The sequence below is a fragment of the Gekko japonicus genome, unplaced genomic scaffold, assembly GCF_001447785.1.
Source record: "Gekko japonicus isolate JY-2015 unplaced genomic scaffold, Gekko_japonicus_V1.1 scaffold674, whole genome shotgun sequence".
Classification (NCBI taxonomy): Eukaryota; Metazoa; Chordata; class Lepidosauria; order Squamata; family Gekkonidae; genus Gekko; species Gekko japonicus.
The window spans coordinates 187285-204312 of record NW_015172574.1 but is presented as its reverse complement, the minus strand read 5'-3'; the positions used below and the strand labels follow the sequence as shown (position 1 = coordinate 204312).

Genomic DNA, 17028 nt, shown 5'->3' with positions numbered 1-17028 from the left:
CAAATGAAACCAGGGATCAGTACCTGGATAAATGGGTGGTTTCAAGCACATGGTGGAGCTGTACATGCATTGAAAGTAACATAATAATTCCTCAATGCACATATAAAGAAAAATGAAGCAACAGTGGGAGGGCTTCTAGTGTCCTGGCCCCACTGCTGGACCTCCTGATGGCACCTGGTATTTTTGACCACTGTGTGACAGAGTGTTGGACTGGATGGGCCATTGACCTGATCCAACATTGGCTTCTCTTATGTTCTTATGAAGTGGACATGGATTATAGATGTGTAACCTGCGAACAGAGCTTTAGACATAATCTTATAGGTAAAAGGTTTAAGGGCATGTTCTGGTAGGCATATCTCCTGAACAAGGTCTTCTGAAATGACTTTGGATTCTCCAATAAGCCCACCAGTTCTCCTGCTCCCTTTCTGGGGAAGAGCCACAGCTCAGTGGCTGAGCACCTGCTTTGTATGTAGAAGGTCCCACATTCATTCCCTAGCATCTCCAGTTGAAGATCTGTGCAGTAGGAGCTGGAAAAGACTAGAGATGCAACAAAGTTTGCAAGGAGCAAACTTACCGTGTTCAACTGACTCAGACATGTGCTAAGCACCAGGTTTGTTCGCTTAGGCAGCAAACAACTTGGAACCCCTGACGAACAGGTTTGCCTCGGGATTTTGCAACACTGCTCATGCATGAAAATGCTGCCTTTCCAAACAGACTGGCAGCCATTAACATCACTAAGGGATACTTAGACGAACACCAAATGGTTGGGTTTTTTCAAACACGGCAATTATTTATGGCTGATTTATGTGATTTGTCACCGATTTAACTGTCTCTTCAAAGAACCGCCTGCCAAGTGGAGCAGCAGTGTAGTGGGGTGGGAGGCAGAATAAAACAGGGTCTGTGACAATGGGCATGTGTGATATGCCAATTGCGCTGTTGTACCTTTAGGTGGTCTGAAGCAGTAGAACAAATTAAGAGTCCCGTGGCACCTTTAAGACCAACAAAGGTTTCTTCAAGGTACGAGCTTTCGTGTGCAGGCACACTTTTACAAATACATTGGAAAGGAAGCCAGATTTACATGTTAATTTTACATGTTAATTTGCTGTTCAGCTTGTATCTATAAGTTTGAAATCTAGCTTCCTTTCCAATGTATTTGAAAAAGTGTGCATGCACACGAAAGCTCGTACCTTGAAGAAACCTTTGTTGGTCTTAAAAGGTGCCACTGGATTCTGAATTTGTTCTGCTGAACATTCATGAAAGAGTTGATGGACAGGTGAATAGTCTGTTGTGAGCTGAAACGGTGGGTGTTGAAGCATCCTTAGGAAGAACCTTTGCCTGCTTCCACTGCCAATCAAAGTGCTTGCTATCTGAGCTAGAAAAACATCTGATCTGATGGTATAAGGCAGCTTTATCTGTTCATTTCCAAGGTGCTTTCACAGGGGATGGATCTCTAAAGATAAAGCAGAAGCCAGTGCACTACCCAGGAGTAAATATAGGGAGATGCACTGAAGGGTTCCATTGCCATGCTAATTCCAGCACTGTTAATTAGAAGCAAAGATCTTGGAGCAGGAAGAAATCAGATGGAGGGAAACAATCCCTGAGATGAGTGCCCTTCTTGGTGATGAACCAATATCCTGTTGCACTAAGAATACAGCAGAGATGTAGGGGTTCTTGTAGTAGTAGATTCATGACCATTGACCATACTGGCTAAATGGAGCCTCTACAGACAGAGGCAGTATACCTTTGAATACCAGATAGTGGGAAATTACAAAAGGCCCCCTCACTTTCCCAGTCTGCTTATGAGCTACCACCTTTGGAAACAAAATGCTGAATGAGCTAGATAGATCGCCCTGTTCTTATGTTCAAAAACTTTGGTAGCAATCCATTTTGCCTCCCCCACAGACATGTTAATATTCCCCAAACACTTTCCATTCAGAGAAGATCCTGGAAAGACCAAAATCTTAATGCAAGGAACTAACAGAACTGATTTGCCTTTCATTAACCCCCGTGGGGGCAGCGAAAAGGCGTATCGGATGGTGCTAAGTGCTAATCCATTATGCACTGAAAGTCAGTGTCAGGCTTGATGGAGCCAAGGGGTCAAAGGGAGGGTGTGCAATTTTCTTTTACTCTTCCAAGATGCTGCAAAGGAAAATGCTCATGATGTGGAGAAAGAGAATTTTAATCCAGGTCGGAACCTGACGAGTCACCACAGCAACATGCCACAAGGAAGGAGGAGGTCCTCCAGGCCGATGTCACAGGGTCAAAGTAAAGTTAGTCCATGGATGAAAGGAGGCAACCCCATCCCACTGTGATCGTCTGCTGTCACATTTATTTTGCACACAGCAGCCTCCCCCCCCCCCCAACAGTACATGAAAAGCATGACGGCTACTGGGACGGGGAAATCATTGGCCACAGAAAGCAGCAGAAATGATGATGGCACAGCACACTAAGATGTGTTGCCTCCCCCCCCCCCCGCTAGAAATATACACTCAAAACTGCCTCTTACGATGACAGGCATTTTGCTCTTCAGTAATAACTATAACAGTTGTCACCCAATTAAAGAACTCTTAGGTGAATAATCATCTGAGCTTTAGCTGATTAACGCACTTGCATATGAGGGAAAACAACAGTTCTGAAGCAAATCCCCTCTCCTAATTCATTTTTAGAGGATGCCTGTGCCACAGTAAGTATCATCTTAGAATAAGCACTCTCTCACCCAGGTAGGGCTGCCAAGTCCCTCCGGGGGGCGGGGAAACCCCCGCCCCAGAGGCCCGTTCCCCGCTGGTCACCAGGAAGTGACGTTAGGACGCCGAGCACGCTGGGGGCAGGGCCACGACCATCGGAGGGTCGTGGCCCCACCCCCGCGTGCCCGGCATCCTAATGTCACTTCCGGGTGACACGTGTGTGGTTTGCCGCCCGGGAGTCCCCCACTGCGCCGACTGCAACGACTTGGCAACCCTACACCCAGGAGAGAAAGAGCTGGCTGTGATGCGTGGGGGCATTCAATAAGATGAGGCATTCCCCTTCTCTCACATTCAGGAAGTGAATGCCTCACATAAGAAGAATCTAATGGAGGGAGCTTTGACTCTCAAAAGCTTACACTCTGAAAATCCTGTTGGTCTCCAAGGTGCCTTGCCCCAGATAGCCCAGGCTAGCCCGAACCCGTCAGATTTCAGAAGCTAAGCAGGGGTCAGTCCTGGTCAGTATTTGGATGGGAGACCACCAGGGAATGCCGGGGTCATGACGAGGAGGCAGGCCATGGCAAGCCACCTCTGAATGTCTCTTGTTCTGAAAACCCCACTGGGTCGCCATAAGTTCGCTGTGACTTTTAAAAAAATAAATTATTGATAATTCACTGGTACAACAACAAGAAGGTGGAACATGTCGGCAATACGTAAACAACAGTACCATTTACAGCATTTTTGTATGTAAGACAGAGATACAATAACATACTGTACAACAGAATTCTTAAAACTATATTGGAACCATTTGTAGAACATGTAGTAATTAAACCAAGATCCATATTATAGCTTATATTCCTTTAGTGTCTTGGTTGTAGTAGAAAGATCTAGATGGACATCTAAATTATTATAAGTACTCAATGAAACACAAATATACTCTGGTGCTCAACATAAAGGTGTAATACTTGGTCAGCAAATGGTAGAACCCAATGGGTGATTAAGGAAGACAATTTGTGAGAGAGATGTAGTGAAGCGGTTGGAACTCACATCCACTGCTGCAACTGAGACCATTCAGAGGATATGAATTCATTCTGTGATGGGAAATCTAGTATCGGATTTCATTTCCTACTTAAAGAAAATTTTGTGGGCTTTGATAGAGAAGGGTTTATTTTGTTGGTAATATAATCCACGGCACTTCCCACCACCAAACTGCTCCTGGACTTGAATCTCGCCGGTCGACTGCAGACCAACACGGCTGCCCTCTGAAAAAACTATCATCTAAGATGACGCCTGTTCTGTCCGGTGTACTTATTACCCAAGAAATATTCCCACTCAGGAGAGAATGCCTCTTTCAAAATGGTGTTTGCTGCGGCACACGTGGCCATCATCTTAGAGGCATTCCCCCTTCTCTCTCACACAGGAAGGAATGCTTCTTCTAAGACACTACTTCCCACTTGCCATTAAAAAAAAAAAAACACACCGTCTTTCACTTTCTACACTTCATCCTATTTATTTATTTATAATTTTTATGTATAAAACCACCCTTCTCTGAGTTCACAGAGCTCAGGGCAGTTAACAACAGAAAAATCTATACAATTTAAAATCCAAAGAATCAAAAGAGCGAAAAACATTTTCAAATGGTGCTAAACCAATTTACAAATTGCATTACTGTCTCGCAAAGAGAGAGGGGGAAAAGCAGGAGGGGGGAGGGGACGGGAGTGCCGGATAGGGTGGAACCCATTGCTGGCGGAACATCTCTGCCTTGCACGCCCTGCGGAACTGCGCCAGGTCCCCGCAGGGCACGGATGCTATTTGGCAGAGAGTTCCACCAGGTGGGAGCCAGGGTTGAAAAGGCCCTGGATCTGGTTGAGGACAGCTGGGTGTCTTTTGGGCTATGGATCACCGGTAGGTTGTTCTCAGCAGAGCGTAAGGCTCTTTGGGGGACACACCAGATGAGACAGTCCCGAAGATACGTGGGCCCCAGACCACTCAAGGCCTTAAAGGTCAGTACCAAACCCAGTACCTTAGCCAAAAGGAAGACAAGGCAGGAAATTACCTCCTTTACAGTCTTCATTGGAGGCTAGAGTCCACGGCTGGGCCAGTCCCAGTCGTGGTTTCTCCCCTCCAAGGAAGGCTGCTAAGATAGAAAGAGTCCCAGCATGGTAGCCATCCTAAGGAAAGTGAAAAATAATCCACAACTTCTTTTGTTGCAGTTTCCTATTTGTTAGTTTCTTTTTTTCCACATGGACAAAATGGGTTGTCCTGTGGAAACAGGCCTAGAGAATGAGAATCCAAAATGGCAGCATCATGCTTTCAAGAGAGGTCTCAGTGAATGACAACCTCAAGCAGGAAGTGGTTTTTCTCTTCTACAGACTTCATGGCTATGAGCTGGCAACAATTAACTGCTTATCTCTCCCCCCAAGGGGATGATCACTGCACAAAATCATGTCAACTTTCTCATAGCTATTTGTTTTTAAAGAACTTTATCCCAGAAGTCTGCAACCTATGGCTCATGTTTGGCTCAGTACAGAACCAAATATGGCTCTTTATGGTCCCTGCCACACGGGGGGGGGGGAGGACGGGCAAAGTGCGGCTTTTGAAAGCCGCACCAAAATAGAAACGCAGCGGCGGGATCATACAGACCCCGTGAGCCGCTGCGCAATCGCTCCCCGGCACGATCAGATGCCGGGGAGACCGGGGAGAAAGCGACGGGAGGCTGCCGAACTCCGCATGTTCGGCCAGGAGCCGGGGATGTGCCGGCAGAACGACGTGCCAGCGATCCCACGACCGTGCTTGCCCCGGCCGTTCCGGTAAGACCTCTTCTGGAGGTGGTGTGTTTTTGATGCGGGTTTTCGGCCGGAAGGGCCGGATCGGGGACAGGGGCACAACGTTTCCCAGATGTTGCGGTGGGATCACGCCCCTTTGCTGCGCCCCCGATCCGTCCCTCTCCCGGCCCAAAACCTTTCGTGTGACCGGGGCCTATAAAAGCCAAATCAAACCTTTACATAAAACCCAGACTAGTCCAATCTTGTCAGCTCTCAGAAGCTAATCAGGGTCAGCCCTGGTGAGTACTTGGATGGGAGACCACCAAGGAAAGGCAGGGTCGCTATGCAGAGGCAGGCAATGGCAAACCACCTCTGTTTGTCTCTTGCCTTGAAATCCTCCAGAGTTGCTGAAAGTTGGCACTTTTCACCAGCACAAAAACATGATTTGCCTTATCTGGATGGCTCCGGCTACCCCAGTCTCATCAGCTCTCAGAAGCTAAGCAGGGTCAGCCCTGGTTATTACTTTGATGGGAGACCACCCAAGGAAGTCCAGGGTTGCTGTGCAGAGGCCGGCCATGGCAATCCACCTCTGAAAGTCTCTTGCCTTGAAAACTCTACAGGGTTATCACAAGTCAGTTGGGACCTGATGGCACTTTCCACCGCCATACTGAAGTAGCAGGTGGGATGTGAGAACAACCAGTAGAACCATAAGGGAACGGCGGGAAAAGATTTGAGTGGGACTAGGGGGCTTCTTGGTTACAGAAACGGAAACAATGGAGGTGAACAGTTCTAAGAATCCAAATGCAAACCATGCACAGATTTTTGCCAGTGCACTAAAACAATTGCTCTGGTTGATCATCATGCAAATATTGAGACCTTGTGTGGGCCATCCCTAGTAAAAGACTCATGAGTCGCAACAACCTGGGTTTGTTATTAATCAACATGGCAATATCAATAATATTAAGAAGAGAAGAAGAAGAAGAGTTTGGATTTATACCCCGCCCTTCACTACCCAAAGGTGTCTCAGAGCGGCTTACAAACTCCTTTTCCCTTCCCCTCCCCACAACAGACACCCTGTGAGGTGGGTGGGGCTGAGAGAACTCTCACACAAACTGCTCTTTTTCAAGGACAGCTGCGCCAGAGCTTGTGACTAACCCAAGGTTCACATCAGCAGGTGCAAGTGGAGGAGTGGGGAATCAAACCCGGGTCTCCCAGATTAGAGTCTGCACACTTAACCACTACACCAAACTGGCTCTCTTAAGCAGTATATTTTCAGTTATGTGAATGGGCTTTCATATACTGGGCTCTTTGATGTAGTGCATCTGTTTAATTGTAGAAAGTACTGTAGCAAACCCCTGGTCTAAGTTCTCCTACTGATCAGGATATGGTTCTCTTGTCAAGACTTTTATTTGAGTCATTTCTGTAATATTCTAGCAGACCTATTAGGGTATGAAAAAAGAGAATAAGAGCAAGTCACCTTCCTGTCCAGGCTGCAATTCTAACAATCAAAGTTTAATTTTTTTTAATTTTTTTAAAGCAAAACCTGTAACTTTTTTTAAAAAAAATAATCTCATTTTTCAATCAGCATACCTTCCAAATACTGGCCAAAGGGGTAGCATAAAAAACTGGAAAGCATTTGAACAAAGATTTTAATAAGCAGTGGTGGAACCCTGCTCACCATCAGAGCTGAATTTTAATGCCCCCCCCCCCAGGTATTGAAGTTTCACGTAACCGGCGATGTTGCACGGCAATGGTGTGACTGAGCATCATCTGGACACCACAAAGGTATAACCATCTAGTTTATTCCCACTTCCCTAAGAGAGAATATTCTGTACTGGGAGCATCTGTGGCAGAGATGTAACCAAGCTTTCCTTGAAAATCAGAAGAAAGGCGATTCTGACTAAGCAAAGTAAACAGGAGTCCAGCGGCACTGTTCAAGATGAACAACATTTATTCCAGCATAAGCCTTTTTATGAACCAGAACTCAATCAGAGGCACTGGAGTGGGCACCCTTTAGTTGCATTGGCCTAATGGACAGACACTCCAGTGCACTGGATGAAGTGAGCTCTGACTCGTGAAAACTGATGCTGAAAGAGATTTTGGTTGTGGTCACACGCACCAGACAAAACGGGGGGGGGGAAGCGAGGCTATTTCCTCCAGAGGAATTTGACCCACAGTTGCACGATCACACCTCCCTTTGAAGCTGCGGGCGCATCCCGTCAGTGCGTGATCAGATGGGTGAGTCAGGGTTTTTTTGTGCCATTCCCCCCCCCCCTGCGCTTAACCTAGGGATCAATGAATCGCACCTCCGCACCGAGGGCTCCCTATGGAGTTTGCGATGGTGTGCATACTGTGAAGGGGGGGGGGAAACAACGGCATGGAGTCAGGATGGCCTAATCAGACCATCCTGACGCCATGAGAGCGCGCTGGAGCAATCAGACACAGGAAAGTCCATCTGTGGCCCGTAGCGACCTGTTAACTACCAGATTTCCCCTGGTGTCTGTTAACTCCGCTTCTGCGGTGGAGCAGAACAGGTTACCGACTACTGCGGGGCGCTTCCCAGATGTTGTTGTCTGATCGTGCCCTTTAAGTCCACCCAGCATTCGCACCTATGTTGGGTCTAATTGTGCGTATGATCGCAGCCTTTGTTAGTCTTTGACGGTGCCCAGGACTCCTGTTTAAATGTGCTGCAAAAGACTAACACGGCTACCCTTCTGGAACTATTATCTTTGCACTGAACAAGACTGCTCCTTTCAGTTTGTTTTCCACAGATAGCAAAATGCCCGTCATTACGATTGATTTTATACTGCCTTTCAATTGCGCAAAAATAAAAAAATAATAATAAAAAATCTTCCAAGGCAGATTGACAGTTCAAGGCAGCATTAATACAATGAAATCCAATAAAACCCTAACTGGAAAAATGTCAAAACAACATCAACATCTCTAAAACTGTTGTATAAGAATGATCAATAGCTTATGAGCAACTGCCTCAATATTGACCAGAATAACTTAATTCAACTATCAATTACTTCATCAGAAAGGAGGAAAGGGGAGAGGGAAGACGGGTCTCCAGGAAAAGCCAGTCTCCCAACTTTGGGGTGGCAGAGGATTAGCCCCAGTCCTGACTCCTGGTAGAGGACCATCTGCCCAGGATGGAATTCAGACCTGGGTCTCACTGGCCCATCGGAAGGAGCTGAAGGACTTATAGAACGGGAGAAACCACTCCTGGGGATTTGCTGAACCCAGACTGTTCAGATCAGGGTCTGCAGCCAAATGGGGCTCAGTATCAAACCAAAAAGGGAAACGATAGCCTTAAGTTAAAATATATGGAGGGCAGGTGGGATGCTGGAATAACCAAGATGTGAGGGGGATGGCAGGCAAAGATTTTTTTTATAGAACTAAAAGGATTCTTAGAGAAACTGTACAGAAGGGGAAACAATAGAAGGAAACAGCTGCCAGGAATCAAAGTGTGAACCATGCACAGATTTATGCCAGGGCATTAAAACAATCGTATATGGTGCTCTTTACTTATTGTGAGATCTGGTGTGTGTCACTTAGAATCACAGAATCATAGAGTCACGGAGTTGGAAGGGGCCACACAGGCCATCTAGTCCAACCCCCTGCTCAGTGCAGGATCAGCCTAGAGCAAGGGGTGGGGGGCAAACGTCCTTAATGTAAGAGCCACATAAAATAAACTTCAGATGTTTGAGAGCCACAAGACATGAACAAATATTACACACATGTTTTTATTGCAAAATATGCAAACTTGCTTTTTATTAACATTAAATGAGACTGCCAAAAACGAAAACAAAAAGGGTAAAAACAGATATTGCTAATGATATTTATTTGTCCAATGATTTTTTTGTTCGCTAATGATATTTATTTGTCTAAGAGAGAGAAAGAGAGGGGGGGTAGAAAGAAAGAATGAAAGTGGTGGAAAGAAAGAGAGAGAGAGAAACAGAAAGCAAATAGATGAGGGAGGGGGAAGGAAGGAAGGGAGAGAGGGAGAAAAGTGGAAAGAAAGCATATAGATGGGGAGGGAGGAATGAAGGGGGAAAGAGAGACCGAGAGAGAGAGAAACAAATAAAGCAAATAAAGAGACAAAAGCCTTCTCCAAGCCATCCATTGGGGGGGGGGCCCTTTGAGAATGCACTTAAAGTTAAAATGCTTTCTTTCTCTGCTCCCCTCCAACACCTCAAGCCTACCCAGGGAGGGGAACACTGACTGGGGAAAGGAAGACCAATTGGGGAGGCATGCCTCCCCTTCGCTTCCCCAGCCGCCCTGCCGGGAGCCGCACTCAATATGTGTGAAACCGCATGTGGCTCCTGAGCCACAGTTTGGCCACCCCTGGCCTAGAGCATCCCTGACAAGTGTTTGTCCAGCCGCTGCTTAAAGACTGCCAGTGAGGGGGAGCTCACCACTTCCCCTAGGGAGCTGATTCCACTGCTGCACAACTCTTACTGTCAAATTTTTTTTCCCTAATATCCAGCCGGTACCTTCCCACCCTTAATTTAAATCCATTATTGTGAGTCCTAATTAATCGTGACTTCCTAATTAAGGATTCACGATAGCCAGTGTTTGGGCTGCAGAAATGTTATAGACCGATTTCCCACAAGCTGCTGCTCCGCGCTCACTCTTCCCTTTGCCCCGATCGTACGTGTGAATTTCACACCATGTGCTGCACAGCCGCATTTTGCCCCACAGCTTCGCCCGATTTCCCCCGCGTCTGCTCAATCCTAAAAAAACCCAAAAAACCACAGGATTGAGTAGACGCGGGGGAAATTGGGTGAAACTGCGGAGCAAAATGTGGCTGTGCAGCACATGGTGTGAAATTCACACGTACGATCGGGGCAAAGGGAAGAGCGAGCACGGAACAGCAGCTTGTGGGAAATCGGCAATAGATGATGAACCACCATGTCAATTATCAGTAATGTTAAGCAGTATACTTTTGGTTATGCAAACAGCCTTTCTTATACTGGCTCTCTGCTGATCTTGTGCTCTGAATGTTGATGTAGCTGCCCCCTTAATTATACAAGGCTGCTGACCCCTGGTTTCGATGGACAGACCCTAAAGCTTTCCGCAAAGCTCTGGTTTTGTTATTGATTCTCTCTTTGCTTGTTCAGGAAATGGCTGCAAGAGGTGCTACATACCCTGCCACGGTGCGTCAGTCCTGATGCGACTGTTTGCAGTTTGGCCTGTTATTAATAGCTCTTTGAGCAGCAATGCCCAGAAACGGTGTGATAATCGATATTCTTTCTGCAGACAGCCTGCATTTCATTCAACAGAGAGCATCCCAACCAGGACTTGAACACACACACACACGTGTGCCAGCAGTGTTGTTTGGGGCAATGTGGTGGAGAAGGATATCGGGCAGAAGATACTTGATCCTGGACATAATTTATGCCAAGAACTAGCTTCAGAACCCATTTTCAGTACCAGTATTTAACTCAGGAATAGTGACATAATGATTTGGTTGGAGAGGTGCTATTTAATTCTTTCCTACCACCTTGTTAACTCCACTGGGGAGATCTGTTTGGATCACCAGCAGGAGTGAAACCAATTGGAGGGGGGCAGGTGGTCATCACTGGTGGGGCCCGGGCAAGGAGAAAGATCTCGTGAGCCCCTCCCCCCACATCAGATCCCCACTTTCCATTGCAGCCCCATGAGCAGCAGTCAGAAAAAAGAAGAAAAAGACGAGGGAGGGAAGGATCGTGAAACAACATCTAGCTAGTTCCATCCACAGATCATGGAATTCTGTGGTGTGCACAAAATTCTACAAGCAAACAGAATGCTGTACGCTGTCCAAGGTTGATGATGGTCAGTAGGGAAGAAGAAGAAGGAGGAGGAGAAGGAGAAGAGATTGGATTTATACCCCACCCTTCACTACCCAAAGGTGTCTCAGAGCGGCTTACAAACTCCTTTCCCTTCCCCTCCCCACAACAGACACCCTGTGAGGTTGGTGGGGCTGAGAGAGCTCTTGACAGAAACTGCTCTTTTTCAAGAACAGCTCTTATCGGAACTGTGGCTTGCCCAAGGACATCCAGCAGGTGCAAGTGGAGGAGTGGGGAACCAAACCTGGTTCTCCCAGATTACAGTCCGCACAGTTAACCACTACCCCAAACTGGCTACACCACTGGAATAATGGACACTGTACTGAGTTGATTTTTATGTCCCCTTCTTCCAGAAGGTTAGGGTGGGGCATGTGGTCCCCTCCTCCAATTTCATCATCACAAAAGCCCCATGAGATAGGTTAGGCCAAGAGAGAGTTACTGGCCCAAGGTCGTGAAGAGAGCCTAGATGGCAGAGTGTGGATTCGAACCTGGGTGTCAGCTACGCTGCCATTGTATGTGGAGGGGGGAAGGAGGCCGCTGGGTGAGCGTCTTCATGTTCTGGAATGCTAGCTTTCACTTCTTCTGCTGTGTCTTCTCTATTAGCATGACCTTGGTACTTCACGCGCTTTGCCCTGCCTGGGAACTGGCCCGTTATTTTCGGCGCAAGGCTTGCACCTCTGATTGGCTCGGCTCCATCAGGGGGTCCCACTATGAATGTTGTATATCTTCCCCTCTCCCGCCAGGAGAGTTAGCTCCAGAGGTCATTTCGGGGGGGATCGCGGGGGATTGCAGTTCCCCCGGGTGAGGTATGGGGGGCGGGGCACATGACGAAGCCCCGCCCCTGCTTCCGGCCGCCCCCCTTCCGGCCCTCATTTAGCCAGGAGGAGGCAGGAGAAGAGGGAGGGTAAGTTGCTTCCTCCCTGCCTCTCCCCACCCCTGCCTGGGGCCAGGGAGGGCCTTCGCGGGGCTTCCTTGCACTCCCGCCGGCCTTGCAAGTCCATCACCAGGCCCCTCATGGGGCTTGGCAGTGGAGCTGCAAGGCCGGCGGCGGTGGCCGGGACCGTTGGGGGCGGGGGGTGTGGCCTTATGACACACTTCCGGTGATGTCAGGGGGTGTGGCATATGCTAATGAGTTATGCTAATGAGTTCCCCTAGCTCTTTTTCTATGAAATGACCCCTTAGCTCTAACAAAGAATGTATGCACAGATGACCTGCCTTTCCTGTCTCCAACAAACTTGATCCTTCGGAAGGAACGTTGTTGAGACTGACTGCTGTGGGACTCTGACACTGGGTGCCCCAGATCTTAGTCCAACACTCTCAACACCACCACCACACTGGCTTAGACGAACACAAGATCAGATTAAAAAGCTTTTGGCCCCCACCAGACCCTGATCTGCTGGCAGTTCCATAGGAAATGGAAAATGAGAACACTGGGAAACGTCTTCCCTTGAGGAAGAAAAGTGCCTTTGTTTCTAAGGAGCGTGGAACACTTTTTGCTCACAAGTGGGTATTTAATGTCTAACTTGCCGTGGGCAGCATGTACCAATGTGTGGGCTGGTTAGAGAGTCCCTGACTGATGTTGCACATCTGGACATACGAGAAAGGCTTGGAAGCTGGTCAAAATGAGGGAAGCATGGACGAACAAGTAATAAATACTGGGGTACACGATGAGCTCTGCCCTGTGGGTAGTGGGACACCGTGCCTCAGGTGGTTTTGGTGTCTTAAGAGCATCTCTAGACAGCAGTGATTTACCCACTACAGAGTACGCACATTCTCCTGGAGCATACATGTTCTCCTTGATTCCAGACTGGCACTCAGACCATGGCAATGTTATAGCATATCATGTTTGGTGAGCTGGTTTGGTGTAATAGATAAGCACATGGACTCTAATCTGGGAGAACTGGGTTTGATTTCCCACTCCATGCAGCCAGCTGGATGACCTTGGGTCAGCCACAGTTCTCACAGAGCTGTTCTCTCAAGCAGTTCTCTGAGAGCTCTCTCAGCCCCACCTGCCTCACAGGGTGTCTGTTGTGGGGAGAGGAAGGGAAGGAGATTGTAAACCGCTCTGAGACTCCGATGGAAGGGCAGAGTATAAATCCAATCTCCTCCTCCTTCAAAACCCAGAACCAGGACCCCCGAAGGACAGCCATTTTCACGTGTCAACCTGCCCAGGAACTAACAAGGCTTTGCTCTGAGTATTTCTCAAGCCAGGCAGGGACTTTTTCCATGGTGTTTCCTCATTTCTGGAACAAACTCCCCCTAGAAATCCATGCGGTGCCTCATCTTCTACGTTTCAGGTAGCAAGCGGGGACAAATCCTCGTCACCCTGTGCATGCTTTGCCTTGCGAAAGTGCTTTGTTAAGACAGCTCCCTAGCCAAACAAGACCTGCTTTGAGGAATGGCTGCCTCTTTTCAAGGTCGGCCTGCCTGCAGTACCACCCATGAGATTCAGCCCGTCAGGCCCTGTGGCAACACGCTGGATGTTCTGACATTCAACCCCTCCGCTGTTGGCTGCCCAAGAGATAAATTAGAAAACCATGTTGAACAAAGAGTGAGTTTGCTAATTAGCTCGCATGCCGGAAGGGAGAGAGGACGCTTTGCAACCAGGCGCTCCTAGGGAAAAAAAAAACCCTCTTGTTCAGAGACCTCCCAAGTCCCCCGGAAGGTTCATTTGGAATTCTCAAGCGACCAGATCTGCAGTGGGAAGAGGAGTCTCTCGGCTCCCATGAGGAGAGGAGAGTCAGAGCTACTTGTGGAGCACTTCCTGATACCCACGGCAAAGGGGGGGGGTAGCTCTTGTTATTCAAGCAACCCTTGGCAGGGAAAGGGAATCATATGGACTTGTTTATCCTTTATCTTGAGGGTAACCTCCGTTCCTTTTGCTGGCAGCCCTTTGTTTTCATAGCAGAGGAAGAGAAGCGGCTTTGCTAGCTAGCATTTTCCATCGCAAGGATATTTGATTTGGGAGTGCACAACTCAGAACCAGGGTTTTCAGCAAGGCTGCAGGGGAAACTGAAGGGCCACAGTGTCCTGCCCTAACAAACACAGACTTCTCCTCTTTGATTATTATGCAAGGGCACGGCAACCGAGGACCTGCCTAGGGGCCTGGATTTCAAAGCATCAAGGGAGTCTAAGAGCACAGGACTTGCAGACAGAGGTTATATTTATGCACAAAGAACGAAGTAAATAAAGATTTAATACTTTTTTTAAAAAAAACCAAACCTTCCAGTGTTTCACATTTCCTGTACTAGTAGACTGTAAAAGTCAATTTCACAGAGCATCCTGCGTCTCTCTCCATGTTAAAGCTGTGGTTGGAGAATAGGTTATTCCTGGTTGTAGCATCAGTAATACTGAGCATTAAAGGCTTTTTTGTGACCTGAACCACTTCAGGTTGCAGGAAGGCTGTAAGGGCTGGGGACAGGTAGGTTTATCAGTTATCATTTCAGAACTAGCTGTTCTCTAGCATCTCAGGTAGACCATGTTCTTTCCAAGCACCAAAAGTTCTTTCCCAGCACCTCCCTGTCTCTCTCCCACAATTTGGAAAAACAGAATAATTGAGCTGTTCAGTTCAATTGTTTGCATTCAAGGATTAGGTGGTAGGTGACATGAAGGACTTCCGCCTGAGACCCTGGAGAGCCACTGCCCATCCGAATAGACAATACTGACCTTGATGGACCAAGGGTCTGATTCAGTAGAAGGCAGCTTCATGCGCTTAAAGCTTTGGGTTGTTTCCAGTCGCAGAGCATATACAATGCTCTTTCCGTCTCTCCTATTTTATCTTCTACTTTTGTAAGTAGAACTGTTTCTGTGACACTTTAAAGGCACCACAACCACAATCACCACCACGACCACCACCATCATCAAATATATAAAACTAGGAATAAGGCACATTGTGGAAATAAATACGAGTTCTAGAAGGAGGCTCTGGGTTTGTGCCCCGGCCTTGGGCACTTAGTGCCAGTTTGCTGTGGTGACCTCAGCAGGGTATAATGACACAGAGTCCACCATTTTCTCCAGAGGAACTGTTCTGTGCTACCTGAAGAACAGTTGTAATTTTGAGTGATCTCCAGCCCTCACCTGGAGATTGGCAGCAGTGGTTTCCCAGGAGGGAATGGCTGGTTTGGAGGGTGGAGTCTATGGCACTGTTCCTGTCTGAGGTCCCACCCCTCCTCAAACCCCACCCTCTCCAGGCTCAACCCCTCAAATCTCCAGGAATTTTCCAACCTGGAGTTGGCAACCCTATCTCCTTCCCAACCATCAACCTACCTTGATCTGCCCCTCTCACTTTAGCTTTCCATCTCCTCCCCCCTCCCTCCTGGAGAGCAGTTGTAATTCTGAGTGATCGCCAGCCCCCACCTGGCGATTGGCAACAATGGTTCCCCAGGAGGGACTGGCTGGTTTGGAGGGTGGAGTCTATGGCATTGTACCTGTCTGAGGTCCCACCCCTCCTGAAACCTCACCCTCTCCAGGATCCATCCCTCAAATATCCAGGAATTTCCCACCTGGAGTTGGCAACCCTATCTCCTTCCCAGCCAATCATCAACCTACCTTTATTTCCCACTCACTCTTCAGCTTCCCACCACCACCACCACCTGCAGCCTCTACCGTGCTCAGACGCCCTGATTGCTATGGCACATTGGCTGTCAAACAGGGGCCATCACAGCAGACATAAGGACACAGAGTCCACCATTTTCTCCAGGGGAACTGATCTCTGCCATCTGGAAAGCAGTTGTAATTCTGAGTGATCTTCAGCCCTCACCTGGAGATTGGCAACAATGGTTTCCCCCAACAGGCACTAGGGGAAATGTATTTTACCTCAGAACACATTTTACCTCAGAACAGCAACCGCAAACTGTTTAGAATGTTAGAGGCAAAGGCCAATGAAGCCGCATGTGCAAACGAGCTCTGTGTTCCAAGGCAAAGGCCAACCAGGCCACATATACAAATGACCTCTGTGTTCTGATTGGCTATGGGGGGGGGGGGAGGAACAGCAAACTGTTTAGAATGTTGGAGGCAGGACTCAGGCAACACAGCCAGTGGATAGGGAGACTCTCTAAGTGACAGATCAGGGAGCCAAGTGATTTGGGAGCATGTTGAAATGTTCAGGGGAGTCCATGACCAAAACAGAATTATATATAAGGAGAGATACTGTTCAAGCTTCATTTCTAGCCCAGACTCTCATGTGCTCTGAGAATTAAGGGGTGAACAATAGCGTTCTGGGATTAAGGTGTGCACAATAGAGTTTTATGCCTCAGTGATTTTATTTTACAGTCGTCCTTTTCAATTTTAAAATATTCATTTTATTGTTTATTTTATTGTCTGTTTTTTAATTTATTCAATTTATATTAGAAGAGCAATACACGTGGTCCAACCAAATTAACAAAATACATGTTCCAGTGTCCAATAAACTATATTCAGTTTTTAATACACTGATTTGATGTAAAGTCCTCATTCTCTTTTATAACATTAATTCAGTTAGAGCACCACAGGGCAGTTCTTCTAACAACAGTCCAGGGGTCGCAGTGTGGTCTGTGATGTCCAGCTATTTGCCATAAACATTCTCATTGCTGGTTCTTGATTTACTTTCCATATTTATAGGCCCACCTTTCTCCCAGGCAAGTAGGACCCAAGGCAGATAACAAAACAAAGCCATTTAAAATCAGGGCATACAAAAAAGTCAAATGATTTAAGCAACCAGCAAAGCTAACAAAGAATAACATTTTACAGAACCCTTCATCTAAATTTCTGAAT

General features: G+C 47.4%; 1 protein-coding gene across 9 annotated transcripts in view; it reads right to left on the bottom strand.

Annotated features, from left to right (window-relative positions):
- GNAO1 (guanine nucleotide binding protein (G protein), alpha activating activity polypeptide O) overlaps window positions 1–17028 on the bottom strand; it is a 280020-nt gene that overhangs the window by 117593 nt on the left and 145399 nt on the right. The window contains exon 4 of one of the 9 annotated variants that reach the window (XM_015421406.1): window positions 11032–11069. The exons of 7 other annotated variants lie outside the window; for them this stretch is intronic. In XM_015421406.1, coding sequence (XP_015276892.1) covers window positions 11032–11069 — 38 coding nt within the window. Of the gene's footprint in view, window positions 1–9599; window positions 9632–11031; window positions 11070–17028 lie in introns of all 9 variants that reach the window. One more of the 9 variants, XM_015421403.1, reaches the window with a different exon arrangement.